This window comes from Somniosus microcephalus, chromosome 3 (genome assembly GCF_052327205.1).
Source record: "Somniosus microcephalus isolate GS21.2 chromosome 3, FLI_Smic_1.0, whole genome shotgun sequence".
NCBI lineage: Eukaryota > Metazoa > Chordata > Chondrichthyes > Squaliformes > Somniosidae > Somniosus > Somniosus microcephalus.
In genome coordinates this window covers 201,739,443-201,762,777 of record NC_140989.1, presented here as the reverse complement: position 1 = coordinate 201,762,777, position 23,335 = coordinate 201,739,443, and the positions used below count along the sequence as shown (strand labels likewise).

Below are 23,335 nucleotides of genomic sequence, written 5' to 3'. Positions count from 1 at the left end.
CCGGTGAACCTGTGGCCATGAGAGGCGCCATTGAGGTGACAGTTAAATTGAATGGACAGACTGCGAAACTGCCACTATATGTGGTAAAGGGAAATTACCCATCGCTACTGGGACATGCATGGCTAGAGAAAATCACGCTGGACTGGCCTGCAGTCCGCATGATGTCAAAAGGGGAGTCAGGTCTGACTGCAGTGTTAAACAAGCATGCAGAACTCTTCAATGGGGAACTTGGGAGCATGAAAAAGATCTGCGTGAGACTGGACATTAAACCGGACAGCAAGCCGAAGTTTCACAAAGCCCGACCTGTACCCTCTGCAATTAGGCCAAAAGTTGAGGCTAACTTGGAGGCCTTAGTCGAGAATGGAGTCCTGGAGCCTGTGAGCGTGAGCAAATGGGCCACACCCATTGTTCCTGTCCTGAAAAAGGATGGATCTGTTCGAATCTGTGGGGATTTTAAAGTGAATATTAACCCGGTGCTGTCTGCGGAACAGTACCTTCTTCCCCTCATTGATGATCTTTTTACGGGCCTGGCCAGAGGGCAAAAGTTCAGCAAAATAGACTTATGCCAGGCTTATCTACAAATGCATGTCGATGACAAATCAAAGGAGCTGCTGACAATTGTGACACACAAGGGGCTATACAGGTACTGCCGCCTTCCATTTGGAATTACATCGGCCCCTGCTCTATTCCAAAGGGCAATGGATCAGATTTTAAGTGGACTGCCAGGAGCCCAGTGCTACCTGGACGACATCCTTGTCACTGGGACAAATGAGGAGGATCATCTTCTGAACTTGGGTGCAACACTACAACGACTGAAAGGGTACGGACTCAGAGTTCCTAAAGACAAATGTGAATTCTTTCAGTCTTCAGTTGAGTACCTGGGGCATGTGATTGACGCTACTGGCCTGCATAAGGCACCATCAAAGGTCAAGGCGATCGTGGAGGCCCCAGCACCCCAGAATGTGAGCCAGTTATGTTCATTTCTGGGGCTACTTAACTACTATGGGAAGTTTATTCCAGACTTAGCAACATTGCTGAAGCTGTTACATCAGTTGCTATGTCAAGACAAAACATGGAAATGGACTGAACTGTGCAACGAAGCTTTCGCCCAAGCAAAGAAAGCATTGCTGAAATCGGAGGTCCTGACACACTTCGACCCAAAGCTACCCATGCAGCTAGCATGTGATGCGTCACCATATGGTGTGGGAGCAGTCATGTCCCACATCATGCCTTCTGGTGAAGAGAAACCTATCGCCTTCGCATCATGCACCTTGAACAAGGCCGAGCGTAACTATGCACAGATTGAGCGCGAGGCTTTGGGAATCGTTTTTGGAATTCGAAAATTTCATCAGTACCTGTTTGGGAGAAGGTTCACACTCCTGACGGACCACCGTCCATTGACTTCAATCTTCGGGCCTCACTCCTGAATTCCATCTCTTGCTGCAAGCTGGATGCAAAGGTGGGCTTTACTGTTGTCAGGACACACAAACGACATCAAATATCGCAAATCAGACTTGCACGGCAACGCAGACGGTCTCTCGAGGCTACCCTTGCCTGTTACTCCCCCAGAGCCTCGTCAGATAGACATCTTCTACTTTAGACAAGTGGAGGGAGCACCTGTCATGGCAGTTCAGGTGCGAAGGTACACCCGCAACGATCCAGTCCTGTCTGAGGTAATGGACGATGTCATTCGAGGGAGAGCTATAGGAGATTCTCCTAGTTTGAAACCTTACGTTTCAAAAAGAAATGAGCTCACCGTCCAGGCAGGTTGTCTTCTTTGGGGACGCCGTGTCATCATTCCGCCACCTCTGATGGAACCTATACTGCAACAACTTCATACAGGCCACAGTGGGATGGTTCGGATGAAGGAAATGGCAAGAAGCTACTTCTGGTGGCCAGACCTTGATGGAAATATTGAGGAGAAAGCCAAAACATGTTCCCCATGTCAAAGGGTCCGGAATGTTCCACAGCTGGCAACCCTACACCCCTGGGATTGGCCTGCAGAAGTGTGGCAGCGAGTACATGTGGACTTCGCCGGTCCTTTCGAAGAGAAGATGTTTATGGTGGTTGTGGACGCTTGTAGCAAGTGGCCGGAGGTCGCTGTGATGAGGTCTACCATGGCAGAGAAAACAATTGAGAAACTTGGTGAGATGTTCAGCCGTTATGGCTCACCGGAACAACTCGTAAGTGACAACGGTCCACAATTTGTATCACAGGAGTTTGCAACCTTCCTGCATGTGAATGGTGTCCAACACATCAGGTCTGCGCCCTATCATCCCTCTACTAACGGCCAGGCAGAAAGGTTTGTGCAAACTTTGAAGCACGCCTTGAAGGCATTGCAAGGTCAGGGCTCAATCCACCAACGTCTAAACAGCTTTCTGTTGTCCTACAGGAACGAGCTGCATGCCAGAACCAAAACTTCCCCCGCTTCGCTCATGATGAAGAGGCAGTTGCGGACCAGTTTTGACTTACTCAAACCTCCAAGGGCAGAACAGGTTGTCCATTGTCAACAACAAGCTCAAGTTGAAAAGAGAGAGAAAAGAGCCAAGGAGAGACGGTTTCACCCTGGAGAGCACGTCCTAGCTCGAAGCTACAACACTGGACCGAAATGGGTTCCTGCTACGGTGATCGCGCAGACGGGTCCTGTGTCTTACACGGTTGAGACTGCTGAGGACATCGTCTGGAGAAGACACACAGATCAACTGTTGCTAGGAGCAGAGACAGCCACAGAGGCTCCAACGGCTGGTTGGCCTGAACTTTTTTCGGATGATACCGCAAACCAGCATCCTTTGCCACAGTGCTCTTCTGCAACACAGGAAGTCATAGAGACTGTTCCACCTGTGCAAACTCCTGACTTTCGACTGACACAGGCACCTTCTCTATCTAGGCCTGTGTCAATGCCTACTGCTGTGGAAGCCAGCGATGACCGCCAGTATCCTGTCAGAGAGCGGCAGCCTCCAAGACGCTTGGATCTGTAGGCTTAGTGACTTACCCACAAGACTGGGGCAGAATAAACCCCAGGGTAAAGTCAAGGTTTGAGGCAGTCTACCTCTACCCTTGGTTAGTTGAGTGCATTGAAAGTAACTTACCTGTTGAGGAATAATGTGGACCTTTCATTTAAGAGGGGAGGAATATGTTATGTATTGTGTGTTCTCCTCCCACCTGTGGTGGCGCTGTCACAGCAGATAAATGGTTGGGTGTTCTCTTGGTTAAGTTTAGCTCTCCTTGTTCGGAACTCTCCAGAACTTTCCTTTCCTTCCTGAATAAAGCACTTCGGGGGAGAAATTCGGTTGGTTGCGCCACTGATTAATGCTTAAAGAGACCGAGAAGTGGGGCGCTAGCCAATTTCCGGCCGGGCGCGGAGCACCTAGCACCTCGCCCCATATTGAGCATGCATTTAGCGCCGGCGCTAAATCTTAGCGGCCGCTCATGGGCGCAGGCTGATTATGACATCATTTGAGTGTGCAACGCCTTTTGGGTGCCCCGGACTGGAAATTCAGTGGCGCTAATAGTGACAGCTTACCTGGAACCTTACCAAGTCGCTCTCGGGCTGGAGGAGCGTTATTTAAAGGGGACTGATGTGGCTTAAAAGCGGCAGCCATTTTTGGAGCACAACTTCCTCGAGAGCTACAAAGAGTTGCTGAGCTACACACTGAGAGCCATTTGACCACTGAGCCAGCGCAGGCAGACGATCTTCAGCCTTCTGACCATCACCTTGCTGTTGGTGAGCCTTGACAACGGAGAACCTTCCTGTGGGCACTTATTATGGGGGCTGCATTGGAGGGGAACGTCCTGCTGCTGAATCATCTGGAAAGGGCACTGAGACGCTGGGAGAGGGGGGCGGGCATGGCCAGACGGAAGAGGGCCAACAGACGTCGCCACAGCAGGCCTTACGCTGGCAGGGATTTCCGACAGCAGTTTTCCTACATGAACATGCTGGAGGAGCAGTGTGTCAGAAGGCTGCGATTTAGAAAGGAGGTGGTGACTGAGCTGTGCCAGCTGCTTCAGCCAGATCTGCAGCCACAGATAAGGTGCAGGACATCTCTGTCGGTGGCTGACAAGATGCCTGCTGGCCTGAACTTCTACGCGAGCGGCTCTTCTCAGGCTGCGCGTCAGAGGCTGATCAGAAGTAGCTTCTAGGCCCCTCTCACGGAATGCTTGCTGCCATTCCAAAACCAGGAATGGAACCGGTCTGATAACCCCAAGCCTGTGAAGGGCAAGATGCATGTAAATAGCAGGCATGGCCATTGTAAATGAAGAAAGTGTTTCATTACACAAAAAGTGGTTCCTTCAAACATGAGAAAGCTATGACAACAGAAAGCAAAACTAATACACTTACACATAACTGGCTCTCACACCCGGGAGACTGTCCAAAACATAAATCACATTCCGACCATCTTCCTTGGCCTTGATTCCACTGCGCCAACCAAAGCATCCAATGCCCCATCAGTGAGGCGTTCCACCCACTGCCTCACCCTTTCCATGTCTTGCTAGGCTGGTGCGCCACAGGTAGGCTCCCACCGCTTTGAAGGCCTACAAGGCAGTGAGTGTGTCAGGTGATGCCAATTGACCTGCCCCTTTAAGAGCTGGCCGGCGCCAGTGTGTCTCAGGGAAAGTGATTATTGACAGCACCTTCACTGCGTCCCACCGCCGCGAAATTGGGTTGCACCGCCGGGTTAGTGCCTTAAGAGTAGTGTGCAGCGCCTGATTTAGCACCGCAATCACCTTTAGGGGCGCTGCAACCCAATATCGCGCTAGGTGGCGCTAAATTGCGCCTGGCGCTAAACTTTGCGCATCGCCAAGACTAGCGCCCCAAACGCGGCTAAACCGAATTTCTAGGCCTTCATGTTTGAATCTCTGGGTTCTGAGTTCTAATTGTGTCTCGGTAGAAAGGTACCGACACAACGCCCCCCCTGCCCCGCCCGCACCCCCCCCGAGTCTCTCTCTCCCGGAGAAATTTGGTTGGCAGCGCCTCCAATTAGCGCCTAAAGAAGCCGAGAAGTGGGGCGTTAGCCAATTTTCAGCCGGGCGCAGTGAACCCAGCGTCTCCTCCCATATTGAGTGGGCATTTTGCGCCAGCACTAAACCTTAGTACCCGCTTGCAGGCGCAGGTAGATCATGACGTCATTTCCGTGTGCAACGCCTTTTGGGCGCCCCGGACCGGAAATTCAGTGTAGCGCCCCTCCGTTACGCCTGGCGTTAATAAGGACTGCTTACCTGGAACGTTCCCCAGTTGCTCTCGGGCTAGGGGGGCGCTCTTTAAAGGGGACTGTACTGGTATAAAGCGGCAGCCATTTTGGGAGCACAACTTCCTCGAGACTTTCACAGAGTTGCTGAGCTGCACTCTGAGAGCCATTGCACCAGTGAGCCAGTGCTGGCCAGAGGAACTTCAGCCTTCTGACCATCACCTTGCTGCTGCTGAGCATTTACAACGTTTACAATTTCTTGTGCGCTATTATTATGGGGGCTGCATTGGAGGGGAACGTCCTGCTGCTGAACCATCTGGAAAGGGCACAGAGACGCAGGGAGAGAGGGGCAGGAATGGCCAGACGGAGGAGGGCCAACAGATGTTGCCACACCAGACCTTACGCTGCCAGGGTTTTCCGACAGCAGTTCTCTTACTTGAACATGTCAGAGGAGCAGTGTCTTAGAAGGCTGCGCTTCAGAAAGGAGGTGGTGACTGAGCTGTGCCACCTGCTTCAGCCAGATCTGCAGCCTCAGATAAGGTGCAGGACCTCTCTGTCGGTGGCTGTCAAGATGACTGTTGCCCTGAATTTCTATGCGAGCGGCTCCTTCCAGGCCGCAACTGGGGACATCGCTAACATATCGCAGTTTGCGGTGCATTGCTGCATCCGTCAAGTAACAGATGCCCTATTTAAAAGGAGGCAGCAGTACATCTCCTTCCCTGTGACACTGGAGAAGCAGCGGGAGCGCGCAGAGGGCTTCGCGGCAATAGCGGACTTCCCCATGGTGCAGGGCGCCATTGACTGCACGCACGTGGCTTTGCGGGCGCCTGTTTTGAATCCAGAGGAGTTCCACAACCGCAAGGGGTTCCATTCCTAGAATGTTCAGCTGGTCTGTGACCACCGACAGCTGATCCTCGCAGTCAATGCGCAGTTCCCTGGCAGCAGCCACGACGCCTTCATCCTGCACCCGACTTCAGTTGCAGACCTATTCGAGGCCCCGGCTCACCCAGGAGTCTGGCTTCTCGGTGACAAGGGCTATCCTCTGTGCCCATGGCTGATGACGCCGCTCCGTTCACCCAGCACTCCTGCTGAAGAGCGCTTCAATGCGAGCCATCGGGCGACAAGGAACATTGTGGAGCACACAATCGGTGTGCTGAAGCAGCGGTTCCGCTGTCTGGACCATTCCGGAGGCGCCTTGCAGTACTCACCAGAGCAAGTCTCCCACTTCGTCGTAGTCTGTTGCATGCTGCATAACCTCGCCATCCTACGCACCCAGCCAATGCCACCAGCCATTGAAGCACCAGCGGAGGAGGAGGAGGAGGAGAAGGAGGACCAAGACGGGAGGGAGGTATAAACTGGAAGGGCCGTCCGTCAGAGGCTGATAACAAGCCGCTTCTAGGTCCCTCTGATGGAATGCTTGGTGCCATTCGATGAGGAGGAATGGAACCGTCCGGATAACCCAAAACCTATGAAGGCAGTGAATGTAAATATCAGACATGGCCAATGTAAATTTAAAAAGTTGTTTATTTTGCTAAATGTGCTTCCTTCCAACATGGCAAAGCAATGGCAACAGAAAGCAAAACTAACACACTAACACATAAGTGGCTCGCACACCCGGGAGACTATCCAAAACATTACTAACATTCAGACCAGCATTCACACAGATCACACACAGAAACCCCACAGTGCAGATAGAGGCCATTTCGGCCCATCGAGCCTGCACCGACACATATCCCACCCGATCCCCGTAACCCCAACACATATCCCACCCTATCCCTGTAACCCCACCTATTTAATCCCCCTAACACTAAGGGTCAATTTATCATAGCCAATCAACCTAACCCGCACATCTTTGGACTGTGGGAGGAAACCGGAGCACCCGGAGAAAACCCACGCAAACACGGGGAGAATGTGCAAACTCCACACAGACAGTCGCCCGAGGCCGGATTCGAACCCGGGTCTCTGGCGCTGTGAGGCAACAGTGCTAACCACTATGCCACCGTGACATCTCAGCTGCACCTTCTACTCTTTCCCCTTTGATGGTGATCTACTTCTCTTGCGAGATCGGCCCCTTCGCTCCCTGCAGCTCCTCCGTAATGGGACCCCAGTGGCTGCATCAAGGCTAGGGGAGGCCTGCTGGCTGTCCGAAAGCGCAGATGCCCCTGAGGGACGTCCTGGACGACCTCTGGCATTGGAGGGCCCGGATGCTGACTACTCCAACTGTGCATGGGTGGAAGCAATCTGTCCTGCAGATGGTGGCAGCTGCAGTGGAGACGTGCCAGCGGTGGCATCAGGAATGCTGACATCCTGAGAGCGGACAGCAGCTCCCTGGTCGACCGACACACTGGCACTCTGACGGGGCAGCACCGCAGCATGCACACCAATCGGCTGGTCCACAGATTGATGCCCTGCTGTGGTGCTGCAAGGGCACCGGGTAATCCCGCCTGATCCAGCGAGGGTGGTGTAATGATATCAGCAAATAGTGATGGTATTAGCCTATTTGATTATGATGCCTTACCAGTATATTTGCCTGTTTGATTATTTATGCCTGACCAGCAGAGGGCATGTGAGAGAGACAGAGTTTAGTTTTAGTTTCGTTTTAGATGGATCTCTAAAATGGTGTCTCCTGTAATGCTGTTAACTGAGTTGAACATACTTTAGATAGAAAGACATTCTCTTTCATGATTTTGTTGTCATTGAACCCACATACAAATCAATACATGGTGTCAGAAGTGATTGAAAGAGATGAAGAGGAAAAATCTGAAGTTAAATCAGCTCTCCACATATTAGCAAGCCAAAAGAGAACATCGTTACTTACCATTGGAGAATAGCTAACGAAGTGGAAAAATGGAAGGTTTACTCCCACCGGCGAAGCTTCAGTTGACAGGTAATGTGGCTGAAAATTGGAGAAGGTTCAAACAACGTTTGGAGTTGTATTTATCAGCAATCGGAGCTGACGAGAAAAGTGATAAAATGAAAGCGTCAGTGTTCTTACATGTCGTGGGTGATGAAGCGCTGGAGGTGTATAATAACTTCACATTCGCTGCTGATGGAGACAAAATGAAGCTAGATAAAATAATGGAACAGTTTGAGGCCTACTGCACACCTAAACGTAACGTGACGTTTGAGAGGCACAGATTTTTCACATGTGTACAGAAAACGGGAGAGACTATTGATCAGTATGTGACTGAACTGAGAAACAGAAGCAAATCGTGTGAATTTGGGGGACTGACAGACTCGCTGATAAAAGACAGACTGGTGTGTGGTATTCCAGATAATGGTCTAAGGGAAAGACTGCCAAGAGAGCAAGATCTAGACCTGGGAAAAGCCATAGCACTGTGTAGGGCTACAGAGACTGTGAAGTCGCAGGCAAAGGAGCTGCTCAGTGACAGTAGCTGCAACGTGGCTGCAGTGAGAAAGAACGGACACAAACCGTTTAACAAAAAGAGCGCCAATGTGAAAAAAGAGGCGTGGCCAGCGAACAAAAATGAAAGGGGCAATCGAAAGTCATGTAGTCGATGCGGTACACAGCATACACCAAAAAAGTGTCCAGCATATGGTAAAAAATGCAATAGTTGCAACAAAAACAACCATTATGCCCGTTGCTGCAAGAACCAAGCGCAACAAAGCAAGGTCCATACAGTAGATGAAAGCGAGATAGAGGAGTTCTATGTAGATGTTGTGTCTGAAAACAAAAAAGAAAAAAGAGACTGGATGTTGACACTAAAAGTGAATGACATACATATTCCATTTAAATTGGATACTGGAGCACAAGTTAATGTGATATCAGAGACTGATTTTAAGAAAATTAGACCCAGACCAAAGATACATGGAATAAAAGTGAAAGTGACAGGATACTCAGGTACTGATATACCAGTGAAAGGAAGATGCATTTTCAAAGTAACACACAAGGACAGAGAGCACACGCTAGCATTAATCGTGGTGCCAAAGGATGTGCAGGCCATACTAGGTTTAATAGCCTGTGAGAGACTGAACCTGGTAAAGAGAGTCCTCGTTGTGGAAAGCGAAGGAGAGACAGTCTATGATGAACTCATGAAAGGGTACAATGACCTATTTCAGGGTCTAGGCTGCCTTCCAGGAGAACACACGATCAGAGTAGATAAAAGTATGCTAACGGTCATACATCCATGCAGAAAAGTTCCATTTGCTCTTCAAAAGCAACTGAAGGCAGAGTTGGACAGGATGGAAAGCCTGAACGTGATTCAGAAGATAGATGAGCCAACTGAGTGGGTGAGTTCCCTCGTCGTTGTGGACAAAAAGAATGGAAAGCTCAGAATTTGCCTGGATCCAAGAGATCTAAACAGAGCAATAAAGAGAGAGCACTTCAAGCTTCCTACACGTGAGGAAATCATGTCACAGTTTGCAAATGCAAAGTATTTCAGCAAGTTAGATGCATCATCAGGATTTTGGCAGATGAAACTGGACGAGGCAAGTTCAAGACTGTGCACGTTCAACAGTCCATTTGGCAGATACAGATTCCTAAGGTTACCATTTGGCATTGCCTCAGCTCCTGAAGTGTATCACAAAACTATCCATATGATCTATGAGCACCTGGAGGGAGTTGATACATCGATGGATGACATCATAGTATGGGGAACCACGAGAACTGAGCATGACGAGAGACTGAAAAAAGTGCTGGAAGCAACAAGGAAAACAAACCTGAAGCTGAATAGAGAGAAATGCCAGCTCGGGGTGACAGAACTGACATTCGTGGGAGATATCCTTAGCAGTGAGGGCATCAGACCAGATCCCAGAAAGGTGTCCGCCATTGAGAATATGCCAAAGCCACAATGCAAAAAGGACGTGCAGAGGTTTAATGGAATGATCAACTACATGGGTAAATTCATATCCAACCTCTCAGAAAAGATGGCGCCACTGAGACGACTAACTGAAAAGAACATAGAATGGGAATGGAATCATGAGCATGAGAAGTCATGGAGCAATCTAAAGAAACTGCTCACAGAGGAACCAGTTCTGAGGTTTTATGACCCAGCGAGACCCATCAAGGTATCATCAGATGCATCACAGAGTGGGCTTGGTGCCGTTCTTCTGCAACAATATGACTACTGGCAACCTATTGTATATGCATCGCGCTCAATGACAGACGCGGAGACGTGATATGCTCAAATAGAAAAGGAGCTGCTCAGCATCACATATGCCTGTGAAAGATTTCACCAGTTTGTGTCAGGACAAGCAATCAGTGTAGAGACTGACCATAAGCCCTTGATTGCATTGTTCCAAAAGCCACTAAATAGCTGTCTGCTTAGAATACAAAGAATGATGATCAGGCTGCAACGCTATACACTGAATGTTGCGTACACACCGGGTAAGCTGATGTATACAGCAGACACGTTGTCCAGAGCTGTAGACCCAAGAGAGCCCGCAAACACCAAAATGGATGAAAAAGTGAACGCCTACGTGGACATGATCACAAGTGCACTGCCCATAGCAGATGCAAAAATGGAGCTCATAAAGACTGAGACAAACAAAGATGAAACACTGAGACGACTGAGGAAAAGCATCTTGGATGGATGGCCCAACATGAAGCAAGACTGCTCACCTGACATGGCAGAGTACTGGAACTGCAGGGCGGAACTATCAGTGGTCGAAGACATCATCTACAAAGGAAGTAAAATAGTTATCCCAAAGAGTCTGAGAAAAGAGATGCTAAAAAGGATCCATGGAGGACATCTGCGAATCGAAAAGTGTAAGAAAAGAGCACGAGAGGTGATGTATTGGCCACGAATCAACCAAGATGTGACAAATGAGGTGTCAAACTGCACAATATGCCTGAAATATCAAGCAAGCAATCCTGCAGAGCCACTAAAGCCACACCCAGCGCCAGACAGACCTTACCAGAAGGTAGGCGCTGACCTATTCGTATGTCAAGGGAAGGACTATCTTGTAGTCACGGACTATTACTCCCTGTATCCAGAGGTTTGTAGAGTGTACACCACCGCTGCAGATGCTGTGATAACATGTATGAAAGCCATATTCTCCAGACATGGCGTGGCAAGCGAGGTCTTCACAGACAACGGACCCCAGTTTTACAATGCAAGTTTCTGACACTTTGCCAAAGAGTGGGACTTTGTCCACACAACGTCAAGTCCTCACTATCCACAGTCCAATGGACTAGTGGAAAAATCGGTCCAGACAGTGAAAAGACTGATGTACAAGGCAAAAGACAGTGGAACTGACTTCTACCAGAGCATGCTTGTATACCGCACAACGCCGCTCGAGTGTGGTATGTCACCAGCCCAACTCCTTATGGGACGTCTGCTAAGGTCAATCCATCCCATCCCGGAGAACCTCCTGAAAACAAAAGAGGGGGAGAAAGTGAGGAAGTTCAAAGAACAACAGAAAGAAAAGCAAAAGTACTACTATGACAGAGGAACACAAAACTTACCTGAATTCCACACTGGTGACCAAGTAAGGTTCAAAGACAAAACAAACATATGGACTCAGAAGGGAACTGTCCTGAGTGAAGTTCAACCAAGATCATACACCATTCAGACAGATGAGGGTGCTGTTCTGAGAAGAAATCATCGGGATCTTCTCATGGGACCAGCCACAGCAGGTCAAAAGACTGATACTGTTGAACAACCTGATCACACAGCAGGTCAAAAGACTGATACTGTTGAACAACCTGATCACACAGCTGAGAAATCATCATCTGAGGCAACAACTCAGATTCAAGGACAATCAATCAGAAAATCCTCAAGACGCGTGAAGCCTCCTGAGAGACTCATTGAGCAAATTTAAGGACTCTTGTTATAGAAGGAAGTAATGTTATCTTATTCTTTCTTCAAGTTCTAGGTATTTACATATTTCATGTGAACACACAAAACAAAGTTAAAAAACCTTTATCATGATAATGATAATGTAAGTTCATTAAGTGTTACAGTTAAAATGCAGAGTAATACAAAGAAAACATGTTGTTAAATAAAAGTAAAATACTTTTGTTTTAAGAAAGGGAGATGTAATGATATCAGCAAATAGTGATGGTATTAGCCTGTTTGATTATGATGCCTTACCAGCATATTTGCCTGTTTGATTATTTATGCCTGACCAGCAGAGGGCATGTGAGAGAGACAGAGTTTAGTTTTAGTTTCGTTTTAGATGGATCTCTAAGATGGTGTCTCCTGTAATGCTGTTAACTGAGTTGAACATACTTTAGATAAAAAGACATTCTCTTTCATGATTGTGTTGTCATTGAACCCACATACAAATCAATACAGGTGGCAGCAGTCATTGGTCGCGTGGCCTCAATATGCGTCTGCATGAGACCAGCGAGTGACTGCGTGGCAGCACTCAGCACTTTCATGGCAGTCCTTTCCAGTGCTTCGCTGAAGGCCGGGACAGTCCTTTCCAATGCTTCGGTCAAGCCCTGGACAGTCCTTTCCAGTGCTGCCCCGAAGCCATGGACAGTCCTTTCCAGTGATGCCCCGAAGTCCTGGACAGTCCTTTCCAGTGCTGCCCCAAAGTCCTGCACACTCCTTGCCTGTGCTGCCCCGAAGTCCTGCGCACTCCTTGCCTGTGCTGCCCCGAAGTCCTGCGCACTCCTTGCCTGTGCTGCCCTGAAGTCCTGCGCACTCCTTGCCTGTACTGCCCTGAAGTCCTGTGCACTCCTTGCCTGTGCTGCCCCGAAGTCCTGCGCACTCCTTGCCTGTGCTGCCCCGAAGTCCTGTGCACTACTTGCCTGTGCTGCCCCAAAGTCTTGGACACTCCTTGCCAGTGTCTTGATGGATTCAGGCATCCTTGCCACTGCAGCCATGAGCTCAGTGTGCCTGAGCCGAGCCTGGGTGCTCATTTCTGCGAGGGAACACACCTCTTCTGCGCTCTGTGCAGCAGTACTCGCGGCCTGACTCACCCTCCGGGGAGACACCCTGAGCTTCCCTACCCCCCTTGCATTGCTGCAGCCTGCTGGTTCCTGGAACTGCTTCCTCCTCAGAGCATTCCCCTCCGCTCCCCTCCAGGGAAGTAGTCTCCCCAGTCTGCAGAGGGGCTGGCTCACCTGAGGGGGGCAGGGATGGTCCAGCTTCCTCCTGCTCATCGCCTCCAGAGTCAGTGGCAGTGGCAGCTTGAGGGCCCGGCTCCCGAGCTGGTGATGCAGCATCTGAAAGCAGGGAGGTTGAAGAGTGGTTTTAGCGAAAGGACAGGGTGGCAGCAAGGGATGCATGAGTGCTGCAATGCCCTGACATGGGTCCAAAGTGAAAAAGCATGCTGGTGGGGGGAAGAAGTGGAAGGAGAGAGTTCAAAAAGATGATGACCTTACCATCGCTGTGCACAATGGGGTCGGCAGCTCCAGTGGTGACAGGACCAGTCATCCGGCCTCCAACAATCTGGTGGACTTGCTCCTCCAGGTCCGTCAGTGCCTGCAGCTGAGGAAGGCCTCCTCCGGTGCGAAGCTGCTCCCTCCGGTTCCTGGCCAGCTTGGCCTGCAGGAGAAAGGACGGGAAGTGATTAAACATGCTGGCCTAAGCTGACATCACATGCCCCCATGGTAGATTAGCCCTTCCATTATGCATTGAGCAGACATCACATGCGCCCCATGGAGGAATAGCCCTTCCATTATCCATTGAGCTGACATCACATGCCCCCCATGGTAGAATAGCCTTTCCATTATGCATTGAGCTGAATGTGCGTGTGTGTTTCCAGAAAGGGCCATGGATGCTGGCTGACAGATAGCCATTGGGGCTTCGCGCACCCTCTGGCCATAATGTCAGGTGCAGATGGAGGGATGAAGATGGCGAAAAAGGCACTCACCCTAACGACCCGAGTGAGGTCGTTGAACTTCTTCCTGCATTGCACAGGAGTCCTGGCCACCACGCTGGTTGAGGTGACTCTTTGACAAACTTCCCTCCAAGCCCTGCGGTACTCGCTCTGATGAGGCCTCCTGCCATTGTTGGGGTACAGCACAGCTCGCCGGCGCTCCACTTCGCCAACCAAAGCATCCAATGCCCCATCGGTAAAGCGCTCCGATCTCTGCCTCACCCTCTCCATATGTTCAAAGTTTGGAACGCCACAGAAAGCACAGCGCTGATTTTGAGGCCTACAAGGCGCAGAGTGTGGCTGCTGCTCCTAATTGACCCGCCCCTTTAAGAGCTGGCCGGTGCCAGCATGTCTCGGGGTAATCGATTATTGACAGCACCTGCGCTGCGCCCGGCCGCCGACATATTGAGTGACGCCACAGGGTTAGCGCCTTAAGACTCCCGTGCAGCGCCTGAATCAACGCCGCAATCACCTTTAGGGGCGCAGCAACCCAATATCACTCGAGGTGGTGATAAGTTGCGCCTGGCGATAAAATTTGCGCAGCGCCAATTCTAATGCCCCAAACAGGGCTATACCCAATTTCTCCCCCTCTCTCTCTCTTCCGCAGTCTCTCTCCCGCTCTCCCACCCCAGCCTCTCTCCCATCTCTCTCTCACCCGTCTCTCTCTCTCTCTCTCCCCCAGTCTCTCTCTCTCTCCCCACCAGTCTCTCTCTCTCCCCCAGTCTATCTCTCCCCCAGTCTATCTCTCCCCCAGTCTCTCTATCTCTTTCCCAATCTCTCTCGCTCTCTCTCCCCAGTCTTTCTCTCCCTCTCTCACTCTCCCCCCAGCCTCTCTCTTGCTCTCTCTCTCCCCCAAAATCTCTCTCTCTCCCCCCAGTCTCACTCCCTCTCTCTCCCCCTAGGCTCACTCTCCCCCAGTCTCTCTGTCTCGCTCCCCCAGTCTCTCTCTCTCACTCTCCCCCCAGTCTCTCTCTCACTTTCTCTCCCCAGTACCTCTCTCTCTCTCTCTCCCCCAAGTCTCTCTCTCTCTCCCCCCTGTCTCTCTGTCTCTCTCTCTTCTCCCCCAGTCTCTCGCTCCCTCCCCAATATCTCTCTCTCTCTCTCACTCCCAGTCTCTCTCTCCCCCGTCTCTCTCTCCCCCAGTCTCTTTCTCTCCCCCGTCTCTCTCTCTCACCCAGTCTCTCTCCCCCAGTCTCTCTCAACCCTAGTCTTTATCTCTCCCCCAGACTCTCTCTCCTAATCAGTCTCTCTCCCCACCTCTCTCTCCCCTCGTCTCTCTCTCTCTCCCCAGTCTCTCTCTCTTACTCCCCAGTCTCTCTCTCTCACTCCCCAGTCTCTCTCTCTCTCTCTCCCACAGTCTCTCTCTCCCCAGTCTCTCACTCTCACTCCCCAGTCTCTCTCTCTCTCTCCCAGTCTCTCTCTCTCCCCGTCTCTCTTTCTCGGCCAGTCTCTCTCTCTCTCTCCCCAGCCTCTCTCCTTCTCTCTCCCCAGTCTCTCTCTCTCCCCCCAGTCTCTTTCTCCCCTAGTCTCTCCCTCTCCCACAGTCTCTCTCGCTCTCTCTCACCCCAGTCTCTCTCCCCAGTCTCTCTCCCCCCCGAGTCTCTCTCTCTCTCTCTCACACCAGTCTCTCTCTCTCTCCCGTCTCTCTCTCCGCCAGTCTCTCTCTGCACCATCTCTCTTTCTCTCTCTCCCCATCTCTCTCTCTCTCTCCATCTCTCCCCCCAACCTCTCTCTCTCAATTCAATTCAATTCAATTCAAATCGCTTTATTGGCATGACAAGGTACATCTTATGTTGCCAAAGCATCGAAAAACATTCATGGTTGAACACATAAATACAGATCTATCCATACAGTGTATAACCAGATATCACAGAATCACAGGAGCCCCACAGTGCAGAAAGAGGCCATTTCGGCCCATCGAGCCTGCACCGACACATAACCCACCCGATCCCCGTAACCCCTACACCAACACATATCCCACCCTATCCCCGTAACCCAACGTATTTAATCCCCCTAACACTAAGGGTCAATTTATCATAGCCAATTAACCTAACTCACACATCTTTGGACTGTGGGAGGAAACCGGAGCACCCGGAGGAAACCCACGCAAACACGGGGAGAATGTGCAAACTCCAAACAGACAGTCACCCGAGGCCGGATTCGAACAGGATATATCCCTGAGTGTATAAATATACATTCATATAATTTGTATATACTCTTTTCTTATATTTAGTGGTTGTCCCTCTGTTTATGGCAAGCTGTAACATAGTGTGCCGCTAAGGTTACACAATTTCTCTCTTCCCCTAGTAGGTATGGGAGTTTTTGGTCGTCATTCAAATTTCTGAATTCCGGGCATATTTTTGTGAATTTTGGGTAGAAATTCTCCCTTATGCCTTGATATTTTCTACAAGCTGTGAGGAAGTGCATCTCTGTCTCCACCACTCCCTGACTGCAGTGAGAGCATATTCTGTCCTCTCTTGGTAGCCGGGTCTGCCTGTGTCTACCTTTTTCAATCGCCAGGCTATGTTCACTAAGTCTGTACATTGTCAAGGTTTTTCTCAGTTTGTTATCCTTTACCATGGTCAGGTAATCAGCCATGTTGTATTGTCTGTTTAGGGCCAAGTAGCAATTGAGTTTGTTTTGGGTTTCTGTTGTTTCTGCCGAATATGACAGATATTTTTCCTTTTGCTTAGTGACGATTGTGTTGGGTCGAATTCTTTGTGTTACGCTGTCACTGCCCTGGGGCTGGTTATTGTTAGTAGTGTTAGTAGTTACTTCACTGAGTCCCAGGACTAGTTGACTGAGGGTATTCTTCTTTGTGGTCCTCGCTTGGCATTTCAGGGCTTCGTAATGATAGCAGTGGGGGTTGCTCATTTTTAGGTGTTTCCAAAATTTGGTGGCTCTTTTTTGGATAGTGATTATTAATGGATATTGGCCTAGTTCTGCCCTGCATGCATTGTTTACGGTTTTCCTTTGAGTCCGGAGGATACTTTTACAGAATTCTGCATGTAGGATCTCAATTGGGTGTTTGTCCCATTTTGCAAATTCTTGTTGTGTTAGCGGTCCCCACACCTCACTGCCATAGAGTGCAATTGGTTCAATTACTGATTTAAAAATTTTGAGCCAAATGCTAATTGGGATTTCTATTTGGATTGATTTTTTAATGGCATAGAAAGCCCTTCTTGCTTTCTCTTTCAGTTCATTCGCAGCCAGATGAAAATTTCCCGTAGAACTGATTTTTAAGCCCAAGTATGTGTAGTTAGTGGTTTGTTCAATTTTGGTTGTTCCTAGTGTGAAATTTATTTTGGGTCCCTGATGTCTGGATCTTTGCTGGAACACAAGGACTTTGGTTTTTTGGGGATTTATTGTCAGGGCCCAGGTCTGGCAGAACGACTCCAGCAGATCCAGGTTCTGCTGTAGACCCTCCTTAGTTGGTGACAGCAGAACCAGGTCATCTGCATAGAGGAGGAATTTAACCTTAGATTCATATAGGGTGAGGCCGGGTGCTGTAGATTGTTCAAGTAGTTTTGCCAATTCATTTATGTAAATATTAAAGAGTGTCGGTGAGATGGGCGAGCCCTGCGTCACCCCCCGCCCCTGTGGGAAGTATTTTGTTTGTTTGTCTCCAATTTTAACTGCACATTTGTTGTTTGTATACATTGATTTAATTACATCATATGTTTTTCCCCCTACCCCGCTTTCGATCAGTTTCAGGAATAGACCGTCGTGCCAGATGGAATCGAAAGCCTTCTGGAAATCTATAAAGCATGCGTAGATTTTGCTTTTGTTTTGATGAACATGTTTGTCAATTAGGGTCTGTAGGGTGAAGATATGATCTGATGTTCTATAGTTTGGTAGGAATCCAATTTGGATTTTACTCAAGACATTGTGCTCCTCAAGGAAGTTTATAAGTCTTTTGTTTATGATACTACAGAATACCTTCCCCAGGTTACTGTTTACACAGATGCCTCGATAGTTATTTGGGTCGACTTTGTCCCCACTTTTGTATATGGGCGTTATGAGTCCTTTGTTCCAGATATCAGGGAAGTAACCAACACTCAGAACCAAGTTGAAGAGTTTTAGGATAGACAGTTTCATTTTATCGTCTGTGTGTTTAATCATCTCGCTTAGTATGCCGTCTGCACCGCAAGCTTTTCTTGGTTGCAGGTCCTTGAGTTTTTCAAATAGTTCTTTTTCTGTTATTATGGAGTCTAGCGGGTTTTGGTTATCTTTTATGGCCATTTCAAGCTTTTCCAGTTTTTTGCATATTTGGTATTGCTCTGGCCTTAGTGTGTTTTTCTGGTATAATTTTTCAAAGTGGTTTTCCCATGTGTCTCCATTTTGAATGGCCAATTCGTCGTGTTGTTTTTTGTGTAGTGTATTCCAGTTGTCCCAGAAACAATTGGAATCAATGGATTCCTCAATGGAGCTGAGTGTATTCTTAATATACTGCTCTTTTTTGGTTCTGAGTGTGTTTCTGTATTGTGTTAGTGTCTGACAATAAGTAAGGCGTAATTCCTCGTTTTCTGGCTGTCTGTGTTTTTGGTTTGATATTTTTCTAAGTTTTTTCCTCATGTTATGGCAATCTGGGTCAAACCATTTTTCGTAGTTTTTTGTTTTGGGTTTGTTCTTGCGAGCTTTCAAGTTTGACCTTGTTGCCAAATTATCAAAAAGGTTACTCTCCCCGTCTCTCTCTCTCTCCCCAGTCTCTCTTTCTCTCTCCCCAGCCTCTCTCTCTCTTCCCCCAGTCTCCCTCTCCCCCAGTCTCTCTCTCTTTCTCTCTCTCCCCCAGTCTCTCCCTGCCCCGTCTCTCGCTCTCTCTCCCAGTCTCACTCTCTCTCCCAATCTCTCTCTCTCCCAATCTCTCTCTCTCTCCCCGTCTCTTTCTCCCCCAGTCACTCTCTCTCTCCCCCCGAGTCTCTTTCTCCCCCAGTCGCTCTCTCTCTCCCCAAGTCTCTTTCTCTCCCAGTCGCTCTCTCTCTCTCTCTCTCTCTCTCTCTCTCGGTGGCTACTCTCAGTCAGAGCTGTGGGCACTGCTCCTTTCTAACCATCCCTCTCTCTCTCTCTCTCTCCCCCTCTAGGTCGGATTGACTATGCTCCAATGTGCAATGGGCACGGGAACTTTAGCATGGAGACGTGCGACTGTAGCTGTGAGCTTGGCTGGACAGGCAAGGTCTGCTCGATGCCACGCTGCCTGGCCAACTGCTCTGGGCACGGGATATGCATCGATGGGCAGTGCCTCTGTGACCGAGGGCATACGGGGCAGGACTGCAGTGACGTGAGATGCCCTGGGGACTGCAGCGGGCACGGTCTGTGTGTTGAGGCAGAGTGTGCCTGTGAGGAGCTCTACAAAGGTGAGGACTGCGGGCAGCTGAAGTGCCCCAGCGAGTGCTCGGGACGTGGAGAGTGTGTTAATGACTCCTGCCTGTGCTATGAGGGTTATACCGGAGAGGACTGCAACCAGCTAAGGTGCCTGAATGACTGCAGCAACAACGGGCTGTGCAGCCATGGTATCTGCTCCTGTCATGATGGGTACACTGGAGAGGACTGTGTGGCAGGTAAGGCTTCTTACACTGGAGTGCCAGCACATTGTGGTGGCAACATGATGTAACTGGAGTGTGTGGAGGGGTGGGACTGGAGTCCAAGCTCTGTTCTTTGCTCCAATGTGTTTGGTTAACTATGAAGTGGGAAACCCGACAGTTGGCATCGAGCATCTGTTTTACATGCTGAAATCTATCGAAAGTAAAATGGTGCAAGATGGGCAGCCTGTCCCATCACATCAGGCAAATTTGTTAAAATTAACCCCGTCTCCCCACCCCACAGATGGACCATGGAGTGTGGTTTACAGAGGGAGAATGCTGAGAAAGTTCTCTGGAAGGGTTATAAAGGGATATACAAGGCCTACAATTCAGAGCAGCTGAAGGCAGTTAATTAGGGAAACTAGATTAAACTGGTTTTCCTGTAGCAGGGCTCAGCTAGCTCCTTTATTTCAGGGCCTATAAAAACAGGCTTTGCAGTGCAATTTGAGCAGTGTTCTGGGAGTTGGGTGAGGAGTGGAAGGAGGCGCTCCCTTGCTTTGCCTTTGTTTCGCCTAACTTTTCACTCTGTCGGAATTGGCTCTTACTTTACACCAAGGAAAGAGTCCGAGAGCGGGAGCAGTCCAACAACAACTGCAAAACTGCTAAAGTGATGTCACAACCAGGGAAGGAGCTAATTGGTAAGTAGGACCTGGTGAGTATTTCTACAGTCCAGTTGTTAAAGTAAAAGTAGTTTCGAGTAAGTAGTGTTTAAAGTGAAGTAAGGTCCCTAGTGTATTTAATATTCTTTAATTTAGAGGAAGTAAAGGGAGTAAATTAAAGGTAGGACATGGCAGGGCAGCTTGGCTGCATGGAGTGCTCCTCCTGTGCTATGTGGGAAGTCGGGGACACTTTCGGTGTCCAGGGCGAACACGTGTGCAGGAAGTGTCTCCAGCGGCAGCTACTCGAAATCTGCATTTTGGTGCTGGAACTGCAGCTCGAGTCACTGTGGAGCATCCGTGAAGCTGAGATCTTCGTGGATAGCATGATTAATGAGGTGGTCACACCGCAGGTAAAGAATGCACAGGCAGAAAGGGAATGGGTGACTGCCAGACAGAGTAAAATAACTAGGAAGATAGTGCAGGAGTCCCCTGGGTCCATCTCCCTCTCCAACAGATTTTCCAATTTGGGTACTGCAGGGGGAGATGGTTTCTTGGGAATGCAGAAAGAGCCAAGTCTGTGGCACTACGAGTGGCACAGCTGCTTAGGAGGGGAGGAAAAAGTGGGAGAGCAATAATGATAGAGGATTCTATCGTAAGGGGAACAGATAGATGTTTCTGTGGCCGCAGACGTGACTCCAGGATGGTATGTTGCCTCCCTGGTGCCAGGGACAAGGATGTCACTGAGTGGCTACAGAACATTCTGAAGGGGGTGGATGAACAGCCAGAGGTCGTGATCCATATCAGTACCAACGACATAGGTCGAAAGAGGGATGAGGTCCTACAAGCAGAATATCGGGAGCTAGGAAATAAATTAAAAAGCAGGACCTCAAAGGTAGTAATCTCAGGATTACTCCCAGTGCCACGTGCTAGCAAGAGCAGAAAGAGAATAGACCAGATGAATGCATGGCTGGAGAGATGGTGTAGGAGGGAGGGATTTAAATTCCTGAGGCATTAGGATCGATTCTGGGGAAGGTGGAACCTGTACAAGCTGGACGGGTTACACCTCGGCAGAACCGGGACCAATATCCTGACAGTGGGGTTTGCTAGTGCTGTTGGGAAGGATTTAAACTAGTTTGTCAGGGGGCTGGGAACCTAAGTGTGGGCCCAGAACAGAGAGAAACAAAGCTGGAAGTGCAAGTTAGAAAAGTAGTCAGCAAAACTAGTAGGGAGCAGAAACAAAGTCCAACAGCAAAGAGGGTCAAAGTGCAGAAAAATATTAAACAGGCAAAGTTGAAGGCACTTTATCTAAATGCACGTAGCATTTGCAAGAAGGTGGATGAATTAATGGCACCAATAGAAATAAATGGGTATGATGTAATTGTCATTTACAGAGACATGGTTGCAGGGTAACCAAAGTGGGAACTGAATGTTCCAGGGTACTCAACATTTAGGAAGGACAGACAAAAAGGAAAAGGATGTGGCGTAGCACTGTTAATAAGGGATGAGATCGGTATGGTGGAGATAAAAGATCTTGGCTCGGCAGATCGTGATGTAGAACTGGAATCTGTTTGGGTGGAGCTAAGAAACAGCAAAGGGTGGAAAACATTGGTGGGAGTTGTGTATAGGCCACCAAACAGTAGTGGTAATGTAGGGCACAGTATCAATCAAGAGATTAGAAGTGCATGTAACAAGGGCAATACGGTAATCATGGTGGACTTTAATCTACATATTGACTGGGCAAATCAAATTACCACTAATGGTGTGGAGGACGGATTCTTGGAATGCATGCAAGATGGTTTCCTGGATCAGTATGTGGAGGAACAAACCGGGGAATAGGCTATTCTGGATCTGGTACTGTATAATGAGAAAGGGCTAATCAATAATCTTGTGGTAAAGGGGCCTTTAGGGACAAGTGACCATAATATGATTGAATTTTACATTAAGTTTGAGAGTGATGTAGTCCAATCTGAAACTAAGGTCTTCAATCTAAACAAAGGAAACTACAAGTGTATGAGGGATAAGTTGGCCATGGTAGATTGGGAGACTACACTAAAAGGTATGAAGGTGGACATACAATGGCTAACATTCAAGGAAATAATGCATAATTTGCAACAAACATATTCCTCTAGGGCATAAAAACCCCAAAAGAAAAGTGATCCAACCATGGCTAACAAGAAATTAAAGCTAGTATTCAGTCAAAAGAGGAAGATTATAAAGTTGCCAGAAAAAGCAGTCAGCCTGAGGATGGGGATCTTTTTAGAAATCAGCAAAGGGGGGCCAAAAAGTTGATGATGAAAGGGAAAATGGAATATGAGCACAAACTAGCAAAAAATAAAAATGATTGTAAAAGCTTCTATAGGTATGTGAAAAAGAAAAGACAAGCGAAGGTAAATGCAGGTCCTTTACATTCAGAGATGGGAGAATTTATAATGGGGAATGAGGAAATGGCGTGGAAATTAACGGAGTGCAGCTCAGAACAGAGAGTAAGGCTGCGAGTTTGGTGAGGGAGTGAATCTTAAAGGTTAATCTCTTTAAAAAATAAAAAAAATAAATAAAAAAAATCTAGCCTTGTATGCTTGCAATTAGCATTTAACTTAAAACTTGAAACACTAAATTTAAACTTAAGTTTCTTCCAGGCTTGGACAGGGCTAAGCAAGTTCTGTGCTGGAGAGCAGGTGAGAGTAATAAATTAATTAACTGGTCTAATCTGGTTCTGTAACTGCCAGAGAGCTCACTTATTTAAATCTCAGCAGTATAAATAAGGGAGGCTAGAGTGCAGTTTGTCATGGAGTGCAGCTCGGAACAGAACGTAAAGCTGCGAGTTTGGTGAGTGAGAGTTTTGGGAGGGAAGTGTTCCTTTCTTTCTCTATCTTTGTCAGCTTCCAGGAGAGCAGGCATTAAAAAGCTGCACAAGAGGGGACAGAGAACCAGCGGGAGTTCAGCTGACACCCCCCAACTGCATGTGGAGAAAAATAAAAGGTGACATCACAGGGAAAAGGGTAAGTGATTGGTTGGTGAGTATTTTGCTCACTTCTCTTATCTTTTAATGCCCAGGAAATTTATTAGTAATTGTAAGGTTTCATTAGTACTAGTTTACTGGCAGTAATAAATCTTATTAATTGTAGTAGGGTTTACAAATTATTAATTAATAAAAATAAATTAATGAAGACTCAGTAAA

The 23,335-nt window shown here is 48.5% G+C and overlaps 1 protein-coding gene across 4 annotated transcripts in view; it reads left to right on the top strand.

Moving 5' to 3' along the window:
• The window catches only part of tnr (tenascin R (restrictin, janusin)), a 1,257,678-nt gene that overhangs the window by 106,842 nt on the left and 1,127,501 nt on the right, over positions 1-23,335 (top strand). For 3 of the 4 annotated variants that reach the window (XM_085982119.1, XM_085982118.1, XM_085982121.1), the window contains exon 3: positions 19,061-19,537. In XM_085982119.1, the coding sequence (XP_085838245.1) occupies positions 19,061-19,537 (477 nt within the window). The remainder of the gene's footprint in view (positions 1-19,060; positions 19,538-23,335) is intronic. The other variant, XM_085982120.1, reaches the window with a different exon arrangement.